Source organism: Corvus brachyrhynchos, unplaced genomic scaffold (genome assembly GCF_000691975.1).
Source record: "Corvus brachyrhynchos isolate BGI_N302 unplaced genomic scaffold, ASM69197v1 scaffold645, whole genome shotgun sequence".
In the NCBI taxonomy this organism is placed as follows: Eukaryota; Metazoa; Chordata; class Aves; order Passeriformes; family Corvidae; genus Corvus; species Corvus brachyrhynchos.
Window position 1 is genome coordinate 13,824 of NW_008238329.1, and position 17,635 is coordinate 31,458.

General features: G+C 42.4%; 1 protein-coding gene across 1 annotated transcript in view; it reads left to right on the forward strand.

Annotated features, from left to right (window-relative positions):
• Positions 1 to 3,651: 3,651 nt before the first annotated feature.
• LOC103615745 (amyloid beta A4 precursor protein-binding family A member 1) overlaps positions 3,652 to 17,635 on the forward strand; it is a gene marked incomplete at its 3' end in the record, with an annotated part of 24,394 nt that continues 10,410 nt past the window's right edge. The window contains exons 1-2 of the mRNA XM_008633822.2: positions 3,652 to 4,812; positions 11,269 to 11,367. Of these exons, the coding sequence (XP_008632044.2) occupies positions 3,670 to 4,812; positions 11,269 to 11,367 (1,242 nt within the window). The remainder of the gene's footprint in view (positions 4,813 to 11,268; positions 11,368 to 17,635) is intronic.

A 17,635-nucleotide genomic window follows, 5' to 3' on the forward strand; every position in this document is an offset into this window, starting at 1 on the left:
AAAACCAGAATGACTCCTGGCAAGGGCAGTGAACTTTCCCTTTCTGATAAGATAAGAAACAGCCTCAGCATTGTCTTGTAGCCAACCTGGAATGCAGGGATAACTCAGGGACCACCTTTGGGTAGCAGAGCTGGGCTGGGGGATGGACCCCAGGCCAGGCTGAGGTGCCCCATGCAACCACTCAGGGGATTGGAGCTGGTGCAAGTGTAGATAAGGAATCAGCTCCTGATGCATCTTTGCAGACTTCTTGTAGAACCGCTTTTGGTGGTAGGCCTCTGTCCAGTGCATTGTTCATGAATATTTTTTTAATATATATTTAGTTACAAACATGTTTAATTCACTTTAAAGGGTACAATAAAAATTCCCTCATATCTTTTTGAGTAGAGGCCATAGGTTACCTGACAGTCACATCTGGTTTCAGCTGGCTTGGCAACAGATCCACCACAGGCCAAAGCTGAGCCAATCAATGAAGCTGATGATGCCTTTGTAAAAATGTATTTTAAAAAGGGCAAAATGTTGCACAACAGAGTGAGGAAAAAAGTGTGAGAAACATCAAGGTAAGAGAAGAAGAAGGGGAAGGAGGTGGTTCAGAAGCTGATTCCCCTAAATCCTGTGGAAGTTTTAGAAGAGATCACAGTGAAACAGATATTTCCCTGCAGCTTGTAAAGGAGACCACTCCAGAGCAGATATCAACACTGCAGCCCATGGAAGACTCCATGCTAGAACAGATGGATATTTCCTGTAGGAACTGCAGCCCATGGAGAACCCATGTTAGGGCAGGGGAAAAGCATCAGCAGAAAGGAACAGAGAGGAACTGTTATGGACTGACCTAAATCCCCTGTTCCTCAGGGTGTGAGGAAATAGATAAGTCAGGATTGAAGGAGTGAAGTTGTACCTGGGAAAAAGGGGTTCGGCAAAGGTGTTTTTCAAATTTGTTTCTCACCATCTAAATCTATTTTAATTGGCAATACATTCAATAAATTTTCCTCGAGTCTGTTTTGCCCATTACAGTAATTGGTAAGTGATCTTCCTGTCTCTATCTCAACCCAAGAGCTTTTCCATTTTAGTTTCTTCCCCTGTCCTGTTGAGGAAGGGGATTGAGAGAGTGGCTGGATGGGGGTCTGGCAGCCAACCAATGTAAACTCACCACAGTCCATAATTTTGATGTTGTTCAGTTAAAGATATGTGGCAGTATAGAAATAATAAAGATTTCAGAACATTTGTCATTCTGTGTGGCTGTGTGTAACTTCATTTCTTTTTACTACTACCTTTTCTCTGAGAGTGAGTCACTGGCTCTTACCTAGATGTTCATTGGTGCTTTGAGTGCAACTGATTGGTTAAAGTCAGGGTTTTTAAATAACATTATGTTTGGGCCTAATTCTTTGTAAATCAATGGAAATTTTACCACAAACTTCAATGCAAACAATGAATTGTTCTTGGAATGGATTTTTCTAAAAATATGCATTATTCTTCACACTTTTTTTTGTTAAATCCATGCTTAAGATTCAGAATTCTTCAATGCTGTTGTTCTTTATATTTTTTCCTTAAATAATATAGCTCTAGTCATCTGTTTTGTGTGGGGTTGTCATTGTTTATAATGCATGTTGTAAGAAATCTTCAATTTCTCCTCAGTTCTTAGAAATCTTGGATGAAAAATGCATTACCCTGTCACTGGAGGGTTCTTATTCACATACTTTCACTTTTTCAGTTAAAAGAAGCTTCTCCCCCAATTTTCTAATACTTCTTTTGATGCAAGTCAAAATCCATGAGCTACTTCTCTTTGCTTTTTGTTTATATGAAGTCCCAGAAAGCTCAGTCAGTTTTGTGTATGGTATTTTTATCTGTTCAATAATGTCTTTATGTGATTTCTTAATTAGTATTCTGTATCTATGTGTTATGACTTAAGTCCTAGGTTTGTTTTGGGTTTGTTTCTTTATTTTCTAGGAAGGTGGGAAAGGCATATATTAGAGGCTAAGCATAGCATGTTAGATTTGTGCAAATTATGTATGTGTTGTTTCTGAAAGTGAAAAAAAGTCCGTCTGGAGATTGGGCCAAGATTTCCTCTCTTTTAAATACTTAGTTTTAAATACTAAAACAATGGGTATGGCACAGATGAGGTGAAACGCTGAAATGGAAGCTACACCCACTGGGGGTTCCTATAGAGCTGTAGCACAAATAACTCCTAGCTGCCCTCCCCTGCCCATCAGGAACTCTGATGGACAGCAGCTGAAATCACTATTGCTTTTTCTCTGCAGGAGTAAAAAAACTAACCAAACAAAAAATTAAAAACTCAACAACTGTTTCTGTGGCTTCAGAGCTTGTTTAGCTCATCAGTATAATTTAAGACTCTCCAAGTTCACTAATTTTGGTTAAAGTCCTATTTTATTTGTTGAACTATTTTTTTATTGTTATTGTTATCTGTCATGTTCTATAGCATCTTTTTGAAGTATCATTTTATATATAAAAATATAAGCCTTCTGACAGGCATTTTTGTCCCCTTATATTTGGTAGTAAACCACAGGCTAAAATTACATTTTTCCTATGGGTATGTGATTAGACTTGAAATATATGAGATATGATGCTATATTTTAAGACATTGAAAAAGGTTCAGAATAGCTGCAATTGTCGGGTAAAACTATACCCTCTGAGCTAGGTAAACTTGGTAGCTCTGAGAAACATCTAGAGGATAATCTGTATTCCTATAGGTTTTTCTTATTTCTATGCTCTATGTAATTATCATTCTTGGCAGACCTCTGTTATAATTATGTCATCATTTGAGATTTATTTACTCTGAGCAGAATGCATTTGGTAAAACTAAAATGTCTCACTAGTCTCAAAGTGGGAATGGTCACAGTTACAAATATTTGTAATTTTTATTCCCTATTTTAGGAAAGACATTTGGGTCAGAAGTAATTTTTCATAATTTTAGATGTATTTCATAAAGATGTCTATACTGGAGCTAGCTATCTTATGCTTCACTAGGGAAGAGAAATGGGTACTTTGCATTGCACCCTAAAAGTTTCTTTTTCTCTCTATTGACTAAAAGGTGCCCTAGGATGAGGATCTCGGTTGAAGATATGTTGGTAATGTCTAGTCTGCAAAGGTATTATATATATGACCAATTGCAGACTACTTCAATGGGATAAAGTCTCTTTGTCATTTTATGCTGCCACAACCTACCACAGTATCTCTACCACAACTGAGCCCCTGGTGAAAGTTAGTTGCTTTGATGTGCATCTTGTCTGTATTGTCTAGATGTGTGGCCAGTCCATAGAAGCACCTCTTGGACTGGTCTGAGATAGTGGATTCTTTCCGAGAGAATTTGACCATAGAACTGTAAACTGCAATTCTCAAAGGAATTGTGGTCCCATCTCTGAATGAATGGTGCTGGTAGAAATCAATTTGCATTGGATGGTCATGCTGTTGTGCTGGTTGTCCTCTGACCTGAGAGCTGATGAAGCCAAAACTTTGTTTGAGAAGCAAGGGTGCCTTTTGCTACTCTGGGGTTGTTTGTTGACTCCAAATTGGGGGGCTTTTTATTTGTTTTGGTTGTGGATGTGGCTTTGTTGTTTTTTTTGATTTTTTAATTAATATCACTCTGTTAATTTCTTTCCAGTCCTGGTAGACAAAATGTCTATAGAATAAGTGGTCTACACAGCAGAACTTTCCATGAACCATTTGGTCGTACCATCTGAGGTGGAGGTGAATGAAGAGCCAGCAAATGAAGATATGAATGAATCGGTGGAAGCTGACTTGGAGCACTCACAGGTAGAAGAGGAACAACAGTCTATCTGCTATTCAAGACACAGCGACCAAGGGGTACGATCTGGGCAGGAAGAAGAAGGAATGCTAGCTCGATCAGCCAGCACTGAGAGTGATTTCCACAGTCACATGGACATGGTGGAAGGGGATGTTATAGCCACAGCAGAGGATGGCTATGATGTAGATATAGTACAGGAGAATGAGGATGAGAGTACATATGCAGTGCAGTACAGGCCTGAGACTGAGGAGTACACAGAACATGCTGAAGCAGAGTATGCTGAGGCTGTTCATAATCAAACGTTGCCTGACCGTGTCCATTTCTACTCTACTGGACATGAGGAAGCCATGAATGCACTGTACTCAGGTTATGTATACACTCATGACCCCCTCCACCAAGGAGAAGATGAACGGTATGCTGAGCCCTATGCTGACTATAGGCAGCAGGAGCATGTATATGAGGAGATAGGGGATGTGCTGGACCTTGATGTTAGGGAGGGGCTTCAGCTCTATGAGTGGGAAAGGGAGGAAACTGACAACTATCACAAGGAAGCTCTTGGCGCCCGCCTTCACCATTATGATGAACGATCTGATGAAGAGTCAGACAGCCCTGAGAAAGAGGCAGAGTTTGCTCCATATCCAAGAATGGACAGCTATGAACTAGAGGAAGATATTGATCAGATTGTGGCAGAGGTGAAACAGAGTATGAGCTCTCAGAGCTTGGGAAAGGCTGCTGAAGACATCCTAGAGTCAGAGCAAAGCTTGGAGCATGCTCATGGTGTCTCTGGCAGGGTGCACAAAAGCAATGGTCAACTGTCAGCTGGATCTAGGGCCACAGCCAACCCAGGACAGTCAGTACAGCAGAGCAGAAAGGAAAAAAAGGATGCAATATCACTGGCCATCAAAGATATTAAAGAAGCTATTGAAGAAGTGAAGACAAGGACTGTTCGTTCTCCTTATACCCCCGATGAACCAAAAGTACCTATTTGGGTGATGAGGCAGGACATTAGTCCAACCAGGGACTGTGATAATCAGAGGCCACTAGATGGAGATGTAAGTATACAGATCTATAGGATCACATGTTACAATTAAAGGAACAGGGACCGTGTAATATACATTACAGTGAAATGGAGAGGGTTATACTCTTCTGACTCATTTTATTTCTAAGCAAAGTATGTAAAGCTGTATCTATTTTAAATTTTTACTTAAAAGATGCATAAGAACTATACATATATGTTGTCAGTGCACCAAATTTTCCTTTATGGAACACTTCTGACTTTATTAGAGTTGTAATACAGATGAATTTGACACAGAAAGCTCCACTGACTTTTTTTTCTGAAACAAGTGCTACTATTTTTCTTTTTTCCTAATGATACTAAAATCAGCCAGATAGAAACTTTCTAACACAGTTTTGAGTATTAGAAAGCAGACACTTTATTGTAGCACTAATCACTGAAGGGATCCTTCCTCCATTTGAGTGCAACGAATGCTGGGTGAACAGAGTTTTTAATCATACACACTGATTACGTATTCATTAGCTATCCCCACTTCCTTGACTTTATTTGACATAGTCACACCCCTTATCGGAAGTCTTTATATGGTTCTTTGGGGTCTGTCTTCAATGTCTGATGTCCTTTTTAGGAAGCTGTTCCTCAAGCCCCACTTTTCAGTAAGTGCAATATCGTTGTTTTGCATAACTTCTACTTTGTCAGCCTTGCAGAGCTGAGCTGGCATCCTGCTTGTGTTTTGCATTACTTCTATTTGCCTAAGTTACATCTTTTATTTATTTCTTCAAGGCTGTGCTGTTCTGTTCTACTGTCCTTGATAAGAGTATAATGTTCTGTTCCACTATCCTTATCAAGTGAGTAAAATGCTGTTCTGTTCTACTGTCCTTATCACTAACATGCACTGGATAATTAGAATAACTACCAAATAATTTACTGTACTAGTTTGAAAACAAACCAGTGGGAGGCACCAAGTCAGAATAACAATTTAACAGGGAAATTTTAAAAAGGCAGAAAACGCTGGTTTAAACTGACAGAGTCAGGATACAACCTGACACCCTGTTAGTCAGGGTGGCAGTAGTAGTCTGGTAAAATGGTGGCTGCAGGCCTCCTGAGTGGTGGATGTGGTTCTGTTGAAGTGGTGATCCTGTAGAAGGGTCTGCTCTTCCTCGGAAGGTCCAGTGGTGGCTATGTAGCTCTTGTCCTCTGGGAATCCAGTGGAAAGGGGTGTCTGTGGGGTTCGTAATCTCAGATTATATCCATATATCCAGGATGGAATGCTTGGTTCCTCCCTCTGGGTGGAGCATCTCACAATGGGATGATGAGTAATGAGGCAAGGCATTGATGGGCCCATTAACAGAAGATAGTCCGGAGGGAGGAGGCAAGGAAACACTGCCCCACCTGGTTTCAACAGCGCATGAGGATGGTAATAGAATACACTGTAACCCAGGACATTTACCTTACGGTATAGAACCTTGTCTGTTCCTGTAAATTCTGGACTTGTCAGTTTTGTTTTCTGTCAGATAATAATGCTAACAGTTTCTATGAAAAACTTGTTAGTATTACTTACTATTTCTATAAAGGTACTATCACAGATGCGTATCTAAAATGATTCAGACTCCTTATCTCCTTGCAGTCTCTAGAGATTTGCTATGAATAATTTATTATATTAAATTATATTATATTATATTATATTATATTATATTATTGGAAGGTACCTAGAATGATCATCTAGTCCAACTCCCTGACCACTTCAGGGCTGAACAAAAGTTAAAGCATGTTATTAAGGGCGTTGTCCAAATGCCTCCAACACTGTCAGGCTTAGGCAGAGCTCAGCACCTCCCTCTCCACTTCCCCTCCTCAGGAAGCTGCAGAGAGCCATGAGGTCACCCCTCAGCCTCCTTTTCTCCAAACTAGACAAACCCAGTCCTCAGCTGCTCCTCACAGGACATGCCTTCCAGCCCTTTCACCAGCTTGGTTGCCCTCCTCTGGGGGCAATTCAAGGACCTTCACACCCTTCTTAAATGCTGGGGCCTAGCACTGCACACAGCACTCAAGGTGGAGCCACACCAAAGCTAAATACATCAAGACAATCACCTGTCCTGACCCCAGTTGGTTCTACTGTGTTTGGTGCACCCCAGAACAGGGTAGATGCAGCCCCAATCACTACAACTGCAAATTGGAATAATGTTGGCTAGCTTCCAGCCAGGGGGCATCTCCCAGAGTCTCAGTGCTTTTGGATGAATCCCATCAGGCCCCATGGACTTATGATCATACAGCTGATGCAACTGGTCCCTTACAATTTCAGTGTCCGCAAATGGAAAGTCACTGTCCTTGTAGTCGTGGTCCTCCAACTCAGAGGGCCGGGCAGCCCAAGGTCTATCAGTATTATTAAAGAAAGGCAAAAAAAGCATTGAATGCCTCTTCTTTTCTTCATCCCTATTAGTCAGGTGACCATCTTCAATAAGTATCAGTCCAATGTATTCTTTAGAGCTCCTCTTAACATACTTTAAAAAGCCTTTCTTTTTGTCTGACACAACCCTGGCCAGTTTCAACTCTAGTTGAGCTTTGACATTTTTTGTCTTCTCCCTGCATATATGAGCCACAGCTCTGTAATCTTTCTGTGAAACCTGATATTGCCTCCAGAGATCATACAATTTTTTTTTCCTCTTGAGCTCTACAAGGAGTTCCCTGTTCAGCCAAGCTGGTCTTCTGCCCCTCTTGCTTGACTTACAGTGGAATTGCCTGTTCCTGTGCTTCTAAAAGGTGGTTCTTAAAGACTGACCATCACTTGTGGACTCTTAAGCCCTCAGATTCCCAGGGTACTCTGCTAACTAGCTCCCTAAGTAGCTTAAACTTTGCTCTCTTGAAATCCAGGGTACTAACTTTGCTGACCTTTTTTCTCATTGCACCAAAAATTTTAAACTCAACCATCTTGTGATCACTGTGGCCAAGACAGCCTCCTACCATTGCATCCCCCCCAAGTCTTTCTCTATTCATAAATAAGAAGTCTAGGAGGGCATCTTTCCTAGTTGGCTCACTATGTGCTTGTGACATATTATTGTTGTAAAGTAATCCCTCTCCCTCTATCTGAGTGTTAAAGGCCACTATTCAGGTTTACAGTCTTAGATTTTCTTTTATCAATTCTATACTTCTTGGCATCAAGTCTAATTTGCATCAGAAGAGGTTCATAGCCTGTTGTTCCAGTTCTCATTGCTGCTCTGTGAAGGTAATCTTCACTATTAAATTTACAAGGTTTTTAAAAATTCACAATAAAGTAAGTTCATAAGCAACTTTTAACTGTGTTAAAATTTATACCTGTTATGAAAAGGACCAATAGACTAAATTTGGTGGGCCAAAGTCATCCCTAATGTGAATCCGCTCAGTTATTTCCAGGATGACTGCACTATAAACATCTACATTGCTCTTTGTTGCTGTGGAACACTTTTTGGTGACCTGTTTGTTTGGAAGAACATGGATTGATAGAAGTTTATTTTTGTTTGGGGTTTTTTTATTTTTAAAATCAATATCAATTCACTTTTTAAATAAAATTTTTGTAAGTGTCAGGGCCTGAAGCATATTCCCTCTATTCTGGGAATTTACCTGTCTGAATCCAAGGTTAGCTCCTTCACCACTAAGAGCTATTGTGAAGAAAGCTAGAAGTCAGGGCCTACACTACTTTCCCCTGGGAGCTGCTTTTCAGCTGAGGCATTACCACTGGGCCATGCCTGTGCTACATCATAACTGTGTAGCAGCTATGTCTGTGCCTGGTGGATCTCTGATTCTGACTGTGACCTAGACCTGCTGGCTTTTTTTTTGACCTGTCTCATCACTATGGACTTGCTGGGTAATCACTGGACTGTGTCTGACCCTGACCACTGCCTCTGATCTTGACCCAGACTTGCTGCTCTGCATCCTGGCTCCTTGTTGGTGAGGTCACTGCTCCTGCTTGCCTTATTCTTGTGCTCCATTCCTGCCTCATCTTCGCTTGTGGATCAGCTGGCCCTTATTGGTCCCTGACACTAGTCTCCTATCAGAATTATCCAAAACACTCTGGTGTCTTCTGCATCAAAGGGAATTCTGATGATGAAAAATTTATTACATGCAGTTTAAACATGAGACATATCTATGCTTTTCCAGCTATGTTCAAGCCAAGTAACTAGTATTCTGCAAGAAGGAACAGATTTAGAAGCTGCAGGAGGAAGTCAGCAGGTTATGGTGCATTAGGGAGGGGGACCAAGAAATAGAGTATTATTTGAGACTTTGCAAGAAGAAATACTAAGTCCCCATGACACTGACCTCCAAGGATTACCAGACAAAGAGCTTTAACAGTGAACAGACAGCATGTTGAAGAAGGAGGCACTGTGATCTCTGGTGACCTGTTGGAACAGAATGCCACTTCACTCCCATTCTAAATATCTAGCAACCAGCAACAGAGATGAAGTCTTGACAGTGGACAAAACCAATGAGCCTTCTAATTCCTTGGTAGCCTCTATTAGTTGAATGTGATTCTGGAATTTATTTTTAGTAAGCATTCAAGATAGGCCTTTTCAAGAAATGAGGAAAAGGAGGAGTACGGTGGATTTTTTTGTCATGTGTTTGTGAAGAAAAAGTAGCAGAAATTAGATTTCATAACATAATATTTGATATAGTACAAGATTTAAGCTGTGGTGGGAATGCAGCCAAGAATATTCTTCTGGGTTATTGCTGCTGATATTTCAAAGTAGAAATATAATCATATTACAGTGTTATACCACTAGCTTGCTTAGAGAAGGGATGTAATAGTTGCTTATGAAACTAGAAGGATAAAATTTTACTGTTTTGCTATTACTGACAAACTGTACTGATCTGACAAAGCAAGGACCAAGATTCCTATGTTGAAGGAGACTATAGAATTTCAGGGCTGCTGGGTTAAAAAAACCCCAACAGTGTGCATAGCTGAATACTAAAGCTTCCTTCAAGGGTTCAACCCTGTGATGCCTGCATTGCCACATCTCCTAAAGATCTGGTTTTGAAATATTTGCTAGCTCAAAGCTTTACACTGTTTTACATGCTGTATTTTTGTATCATATTTGTACTAAAGTACTACTCTTGACTTTAGATACCGCGTTATAGCTCTTTAATATTGGCAGCATTTCACAGGAGTCTCCTATTAGTATGATAGCATTTCTTATAGCAGTTTAGCTAGGTATTTGCTGGTGGATCATACAGAGATGGAAAATTCATGATACTGGTTTTCTCTGCTGTTTGCTTTATTTTTCTAATATGTCTTTTGCAAGTATACAATATCTCATAAAGGTTTTATAGTTAGAACAGAGAAGAACATTCTTTATGATAGTGAATGAGTGGGGGAAATAGTCTGAAAGTTGGTTTCTCCATTAAGAGTTAGTTAAGGTTTTGATAGTGGGGGGTCTGCAGTGGTGGTCTCTGGGAAGAGGTATGGGAATGCCCTGTGCCAGACACAGCTGGTTCCAGCCAGCTTGTTGATGGACACACAGCAGGCTGAAGCTGAGCCAGTCAGTGAAGTTGGTGGTGCCTCTGTGAAAACATTTAAGAAATGACAAAAATGCCAGATGATGAGCAGAGGAGTGAGGGGGAAAAAAAGAAGACATGAGAAACAGTAGCATGAACACCAAGGTCAGAGAAGATGGAGCAGGAGCAGGTTCTCCAGGCACCAGAGCAGATATTCCCCTGCAGATTGTGGAAGAGACCACACCAGAGCAGATATCCACACTGGGGCCTGTGGAGGACCCCACACTGGAGCAGGTGAATATTTCTCAAAGGAATTGAGGCCTGTGGAAAATCCATGCTAGAGCAGATTTCTCCTGACAGGAACTGCAGCTGTGGAGAAGACCTATGCTGGAGCAGGGGAAAAGTGTGAGGAGGAAGGAGCAGCAGACAGGAACTGTTATGGACTGACCTATATCCCCCATTTCCTATCCCCTCTGTGTTGATTGGGGTGTGGGGAAATAGAGGAGTAAAGCTGAACCTGGGAAAAAGGGGTTGTTTAAATTTGTCTTTGTTTCTCACTGTCCAAATTTATTTTAATTGGCAAAAATTAAAGGAATTTTCCTTAAGTCAAGTCTGTTTTGCCTATGACAGTAATTGGTAAGTGGTATTCCTGTCTTTATCCATGAGCTTTTCCATCTTCTCCCCCTGTTGAGGAGGGGGAGTGAGAGAGAATCTGGGGGAGTGTGTGGCAGCTGGGGAGGTCAAAATACAATTGTCTACCACTGAGGGCAGCTATTAATTTTTCAATGTGCTTAATTGAATAGATTATTGACAAAGAAAAAAGGTTTTCTGTGACAATTTACCTGTTTAGATAACTCTCAACATCCCAATAGACTGCCTGTGATCATTGCAATGAGAAGAAAGGGCTATAACACTTCAGAAAGTGTTAGTCGTGTTTTGGTGTTTTCCTCTTTTCTTATTCCCACTGCCAAACCAGGAATATTTCTACATTGGTCACTCAAATTATGTAATTTTATTTTCTTACCATGTCTAGTTTCTATCTCCTGATTGCTCTTCACCCTGGGGTGCTGAACCAAGTAGGCAACATCATCAGGATGTCTGCAGTACAGCAGAGACCTCCACTAATAAAGAGGTAGTGCAATCTTTTAAAGACACCATCTTGTCTGTATTGCTTATGCCTTTCTATTTTCTTTATGTCTTTGTGCATGTGTAATCTCCTCTCGTACCAAAACAACAACAAGAAAAAACTGGTTTGACATTTTTCCTTTGTGCTTGCCTCCCTGTCTGACTGAATGCATAACATGCTGTATCTAAGACCATTTGTGATTGCATTCCTTACTGTGTTTGGCCACAACACATTTAACAGGTTAGAGAGTATTGATTTATTGAGGAACAACTGCCAGTGTAACCTCTGTATTCAGGGCAAGAGGAGCTAGCCCTCTTCCTTGTTGCTGCAGAATACCTTGCCATAAAGAAAATAACCCTTCTCAGCCAGGTGAATAGGCCCTTCCAATGTAGTAATTTAATGCTGCCTACTATCTTATTTATGGACAAACTGACCCAGAGGAACAAGTAAGTGATTTCTCAATAGTCTGCCAATGATTCACAGGCAGAACTGTAACTAGAATCTAGTAATCCTGATGCTGGGCTCCTTGAAGGCAAGCTATACACTAATTTTTTTTTTTTTTTTGTCAAGGCCTGTAGCTGGCAAGTTTCTACTCTGCAGTAGTTCCACTGAGATGAGATATGAATTGCTTCTCATCTCACTGATATGAGAATTTTTTTTCAAACTTGAATGTTAGATTTGTTAACAGAGATGTGTAAGTAAGTAGACAGTTGCTGACAGATAACTTGTGCTTAGCTATCAGCTAACAGCATGATTTATTCTACAAATGAATAAACCAATGTGCTGTAACAAGAAATATTGGTTGAAATTTAAGCAAGACTTAGTCCATTTTTTTATCTTCTAAGGGGAAAAAAATCTTGTAGCCTGTGTATATATATTAATTTTAAACCATGCTTGCATTTAGAAGGCAATGGAAGCTTTCAGAAGACTTAGGAATTTTGCCCTTAATTTATCCTGCACCAAAGCTTTCAGCAATATTGAATTGTGTCATTATGATTTCATCTACAATATTCTTAAGCTTTCTAAAGCCTCTGGTTTTATTTAGTTTACAGATGTAGTTGCTTTGTGATAACTCTAAAGGTTGACAGTTGTTAGATATTAATATTACTCAAAGGAAAAAAATAAACAATATGCTACTCAGTTTTCAATATGTAATCACACCGTGTTAAAAGTAATAAACTTTGAGAGTAATTCCAGTCAGATGTGTTGTGGGGTGCTAGGGTTTTTTCCATGTGAATAAGCAACATAAAAATTAAGCAGTCTTCAACATCCTCATGAGGGGAAACAGAGGGACAAGTCCTGATCTCTTCACTTTCATGACCAGTGACAGGACTTGAGGAAACAGCATGAAGCTGAGTCAAGGGAGATTTGGGATGGATATCAGGAAAAAGTTTTTCACCCAGAGGGTGGTCGAGCACTGGAACAGGCTCCCCAGGGAAGTGGTCACAGCACCAAGCCTGACAAAGTTGAAGAAGCATTTGAACAACACTCTCAGGCACATGGTGGGATTCTTGAGGTGTCCTGCACAGAGCCAGGAGTTGGACTCGATGATCCTGATGGGTCCCTTTCAACTCAGGATATTCCATGATTCTATGAACACTGCATGGTTTAGTACCTCCCTTACAAAAGTAATAACAACAAAGCTTCATAATTTTTGGAAAACACTTTTAGTTCTTAACAAAGCCTTTAAGATGTAAATTTTACAATGTTCAGTTGATGGATAAAACCAGTAATTCAACATTAATGACCTATTTTTTTATTACTCATGGATATGTAATTAAAAATTGATTCCCCTTTTTCAATATTGTTATCAGATACCTTGTTGTTACTTTAGTTTTATCACTGTTTCTTGACATAGATAATGAATGAAAAAATTTGTCTGGGGAGAGCCTTTGTACTAAAAACATTCATTTGATGTGAGTTTACAAAGCTTTATCCTGAAATGAAGTTTTATTGCCTAGTCAGATTACTGAATATCTGTCAAAACTGTATTTATATACATAAAAATTTAAAAATAATTATATAGAATCAGAAAGGTTGGAAAAGACCACCAAGATCATCGAGTCCAACCTTTGACTAAGCACCACCTTGTCAACTAAACCATAGCACTAGGTGATGCATCCAGTTGCTTCTTGAACACTTCTAGGGATGGTGACTCCACCACCTCTGTGGACAGCCTGTATCAATGATTAACCACCCTTTCCATGAAGAAATTCTTCCTGATGTCCAACCTGAACCTCCCCTGGCACAGCTTGAGGCCATTTCCCCTTGTCCTGTCGCTAGTTGCCTGGGAGAAGAGGCTGACCCCCGCCTTGTTACAACCTCCTTTCAGGTAGTTGTAGAGAGCGATAAGGTCTCCCCGAGACTCCTTTTATCCAGACTAAACACCCCCAGTTCCCTCAGCTGCTCCTCATATGACTCACTCTCTAGACCCTTGACCAGCTTTACTGCCCTTCTCTGGACTTGCTCCAGCACCTCAATGTCCTTCTTGTAGTGAGGGGCCCAGAACTGGACACAGTACTCAAGGTGTGGCCTCACCAGTGCCGCATACAGGGGAACAATCACTTCCCTGGTCCTGCTGGCTACACTATTTCTGATACAAGCCAGGATGCCATTGGCCTTCTTGGTCACCTGGGCACGTGCTGGCTCACATTCAGCCAGATGTCAACCAGCATCCCCAGGTCCTTTTCTGTTGTGGCACTTTCCAGCCACTCTGCCCCCAGCCTGTAGCACTGCAGGGGGTTCTTGTGACCAAAGTGCAGGACTTGGCACTCTGACTTATTGAACCTTATGCAATTGGCCTGTCCAGATCCCTCTGCAGAGCCTTCCTGCCCTCCAGCAGATCAACATTCCCACCCAACTTAGTGTCGTCTGCGAACTTACTGAGGGTGCTCTCAATCCCCTGGTCCAGATCATCAATAAAGATATTAAAGAGGGCTGGCCCCAATACTGAGCCCTGGGGAACCCCACTTGTGGCCAGCCACCAGCAGGATGTAACTCCATTCACCACCACTCTCTGGGCCTGGTAATCCAGCCTGTTTTTAACCCAGCGAAGACTGTACCTGTCAAGACATGGGCTGTCAGCTTCTCCAGGAGAATGCCGTGGGAGACAGTGTTAAAGGCTTTACTGATGTCCAGGTAGATACATGCACAGCCTTTCCCTCATCCACTAAGCGGATCATCTGGTCATAAAAGGAGGAGTACTCTCAAATGAATCCCATCAGACCCCATAGACTTATGAGTGTCTAAGTGTCTCAGCAGGTCACTAACTGCTTCTTCCTGGATCACAGGGGATCTGTTCTGCTCCCTGTCCCTACCAGCTCAGGGAGCTGGCTGCCCTGAGGATAACTGGTCTTTCTGTTAAAGACTGAGGCAAAGAAGGCAATAAGAACCTCAGCCTTTTCCTCTTTCTTGGTGATGATGTTTCCCCCCCTGTCCAATACTGGGTGGAGATTTTCCTTGGCCCTCATTTTGTTGTTGATGTATTTATAAAAATACTTCTTATCTTTCACAGCTGTGGCCAGGTTGAGTTTTAGCTGAGCTTTCACCTTTCTAATTTTCTCTCTACACATGACCCAATGACATCCTTGTACTCTTCCTGAGCATCCTGCCCCTTCTTCCAAAGGTCATAAATGCTTTTTTTCCTCTGAGTTCCTGTGAAAGCTCCCTGTTCAGCCAGGCGGGTCTCTCAACACATAGGGACAGGCTGCTCCTGGGCCTTTAAGATTTCCTTCTTAAAGTATGTCCCGCCTTTCTGGACCCCTTTGCTATTAAGGACACCTGTGTCCTGAACAGGCCAAAGTCTGCCCTCTGGAAATCCAAGGTAGAGGTTTTGTTGACCTCCTTCCTTACTTCACCAAGAATTGAAAACTCATAATTTCATGGTCGCTATGCCCAAAACAGTCTTCGACCACCACATGTCCCACCAGCCCTTCTCTGCTCGTAAACAGCAGGTCTAGCAGGGCGCCGCCCCTGGTAGGCTCCCTTACCAGCTGTATCAGGAAGTTGTCTTCCACACACTCCAGGAACCTCCTAGAATGTCTCCTCTCCACTGTGTTGAGTTTTCAGCAGATATCAGGCAGGTTAGTCTCCCACAAGAACAAGGGCTGGTGATCATGAAAGATCAGCCAGCTGCTTATAGAATACTTCATCCGCCTCTTCATCCTGGTTGGGTGGCCTAGAAGAGACTCCCACCAGGATCTCTGCCTTGTTGGTCTCCCCCTGATTCTTACCCATAGGCACCCAACCTGATCATCATTATCCTTGAGTGCTATACAGTCAAAACACTTCCTAATGTTCAGAGCCACTCCACTGCCTCTCCTTCCTCTCCTATCCCTTCTGAAGAGCTTATAGCAATCCATTGCAGCACTCCAGTCATGTGAGTCATCCCACCACAATTCTGTGATGGCGGCTACGTTGTAGCTGTCCTGCTGCACAATGGCTTCCAGCTCCTCCTGTTTCTTACTGTCCCAGTGCCCTGAAGTCCTTTTTGATTGCCCTAGGACTTCTTAACTGTGTCACTGCCAACCTGGACAACCAGAAGTGGGTAATAATCAAAATGAGTCCAGGAGTCTTCTTGTAATATCCCTCACCCAGGTCCCAGGGAAGCAGCAGACTTCCCTGTGGGATGGGTCTGGTCAGCATACAGGGCCCTCAGTTCCCTCAGAAGGGAGTCACCTACAACAATTACCCTTCTTTCTTAACAGCCCTAGTTGTAATGTGTGGGGTTGACTGACTTGCTCTGGGTAAACCCCCAGATAGACCTTCTTCACTATCATTTCCCTGACCCTCAAGTTCCAGGGCCTCATACCTATTCTGTAATGGCATCTGGGAAGCCGAGGGAAGCCAGGAGGGGATTCTTCTCCCTTCCTGAGCATGGACCTGTTTCCATTCCCCCTGGCTTTTAGGTCTCCCTCTACCTGATGGCAAGAGGGTCAGGGCTCCTCCAACTCTTGCTGAGCTTCCGTCTGCTGCATTTCTCTCAGGAATGGAAGGGTGTGACTCCACCAGTCTATTTCTCTCACACTCCCTGAGTCTTCAGCCCCTCCACTTCGTCTTTATACTCTGCCACCAGGCAGAGCAGATCGTTCACCTGGTCGCAGGTGTCATCTCTGCTGCCCTCCAGTACTGATGCCAGGCTCAAACACTCCCTGCAGCCAGAGATGTGGACAGCTGTGTGCTTCTGAGGGAGCTCCATCTGGGTTGCCATGCTCCTGCTAGCAATGGCTTTTGACTGTGTGGAAACCATCGCTGTGTCTGTCCTAGTCGGGTAGGCAAAACTGCCAGGTGAGCTCAGCTCAGGAGCTGGGGGGGTGGCTGCACCCTCCTACATGCCCTGCCTGCGCAAATTGCTGTATCATGTCCTGATGTGCCACATCCTGTTTGCCCTCCTATGCATGCTTCGAAAAGGGTACTTTTATGGATAAGCTGCCTTTGATTTTTTTGAAGTGTACAGTTGTTTTGTTCTCTAGGTCTGTCAGAATGCAGCTAATTCTAGCATCATAGCAGCAGCAATTGCATGCAATTATTGAAGTGAATATAAGTGCCACAGTAAAAATAAAGTCATCACGATAGATTGAATAGCTAAAGAACAGCCAACCCTGATTTGAAAATAAATGCCTGTGTCCTCTCAGCACTTGACTTCCCTTAATCATTTTGACAGGAGGCAATCATTACTTAGTCACAAATTTCTCTCTGCTGATATTTTCTCTGAGACAAAGCATAGAATCAAAGAATCATTTAGGTTGGAAAAGACCTTTAAGATCATCAAGTCCAACCATAAACCTGCCAAATCCACCTGTCTTGGTCTGAAAGACAGGTGTCTGCCAAGGAAGGCGGGAACCTCCCTCGGAATAGAAAATGTGACCCCCTTCCCTCCAAATTATTATAACTCCAAAATTATGGGGCTTTTGGGCAAAGATATGGGAAAAGGAATAACAGTTCTTTACTAGTATGTATATGTATAACAACACAAACAAACAACAACAGCAGCAACAACAAACAAAACCAGAAACTCAACCACAGCCTTCTCTTGGCTGTCAGGCACTTTCCCCTTTGGTGTAGTTATGGTCACAGCCGGCAGGGGCGATGTTGGCTCCCGGCTGGACAGGGCAGGTGCGATGATTCCCTTGCAGCTGCAGGGGGCGCTGTGGCGCGAGTTCAGTCGCATCTCCCTCACGTGGTAATGGCGGGCGGGCTGGATGGCAAAAATGGGCTGCAGCAGGAACCTCAGAGAGGCGGCTGGGAAGGCAGAGGCAGGCACAGCCCCCAGGGT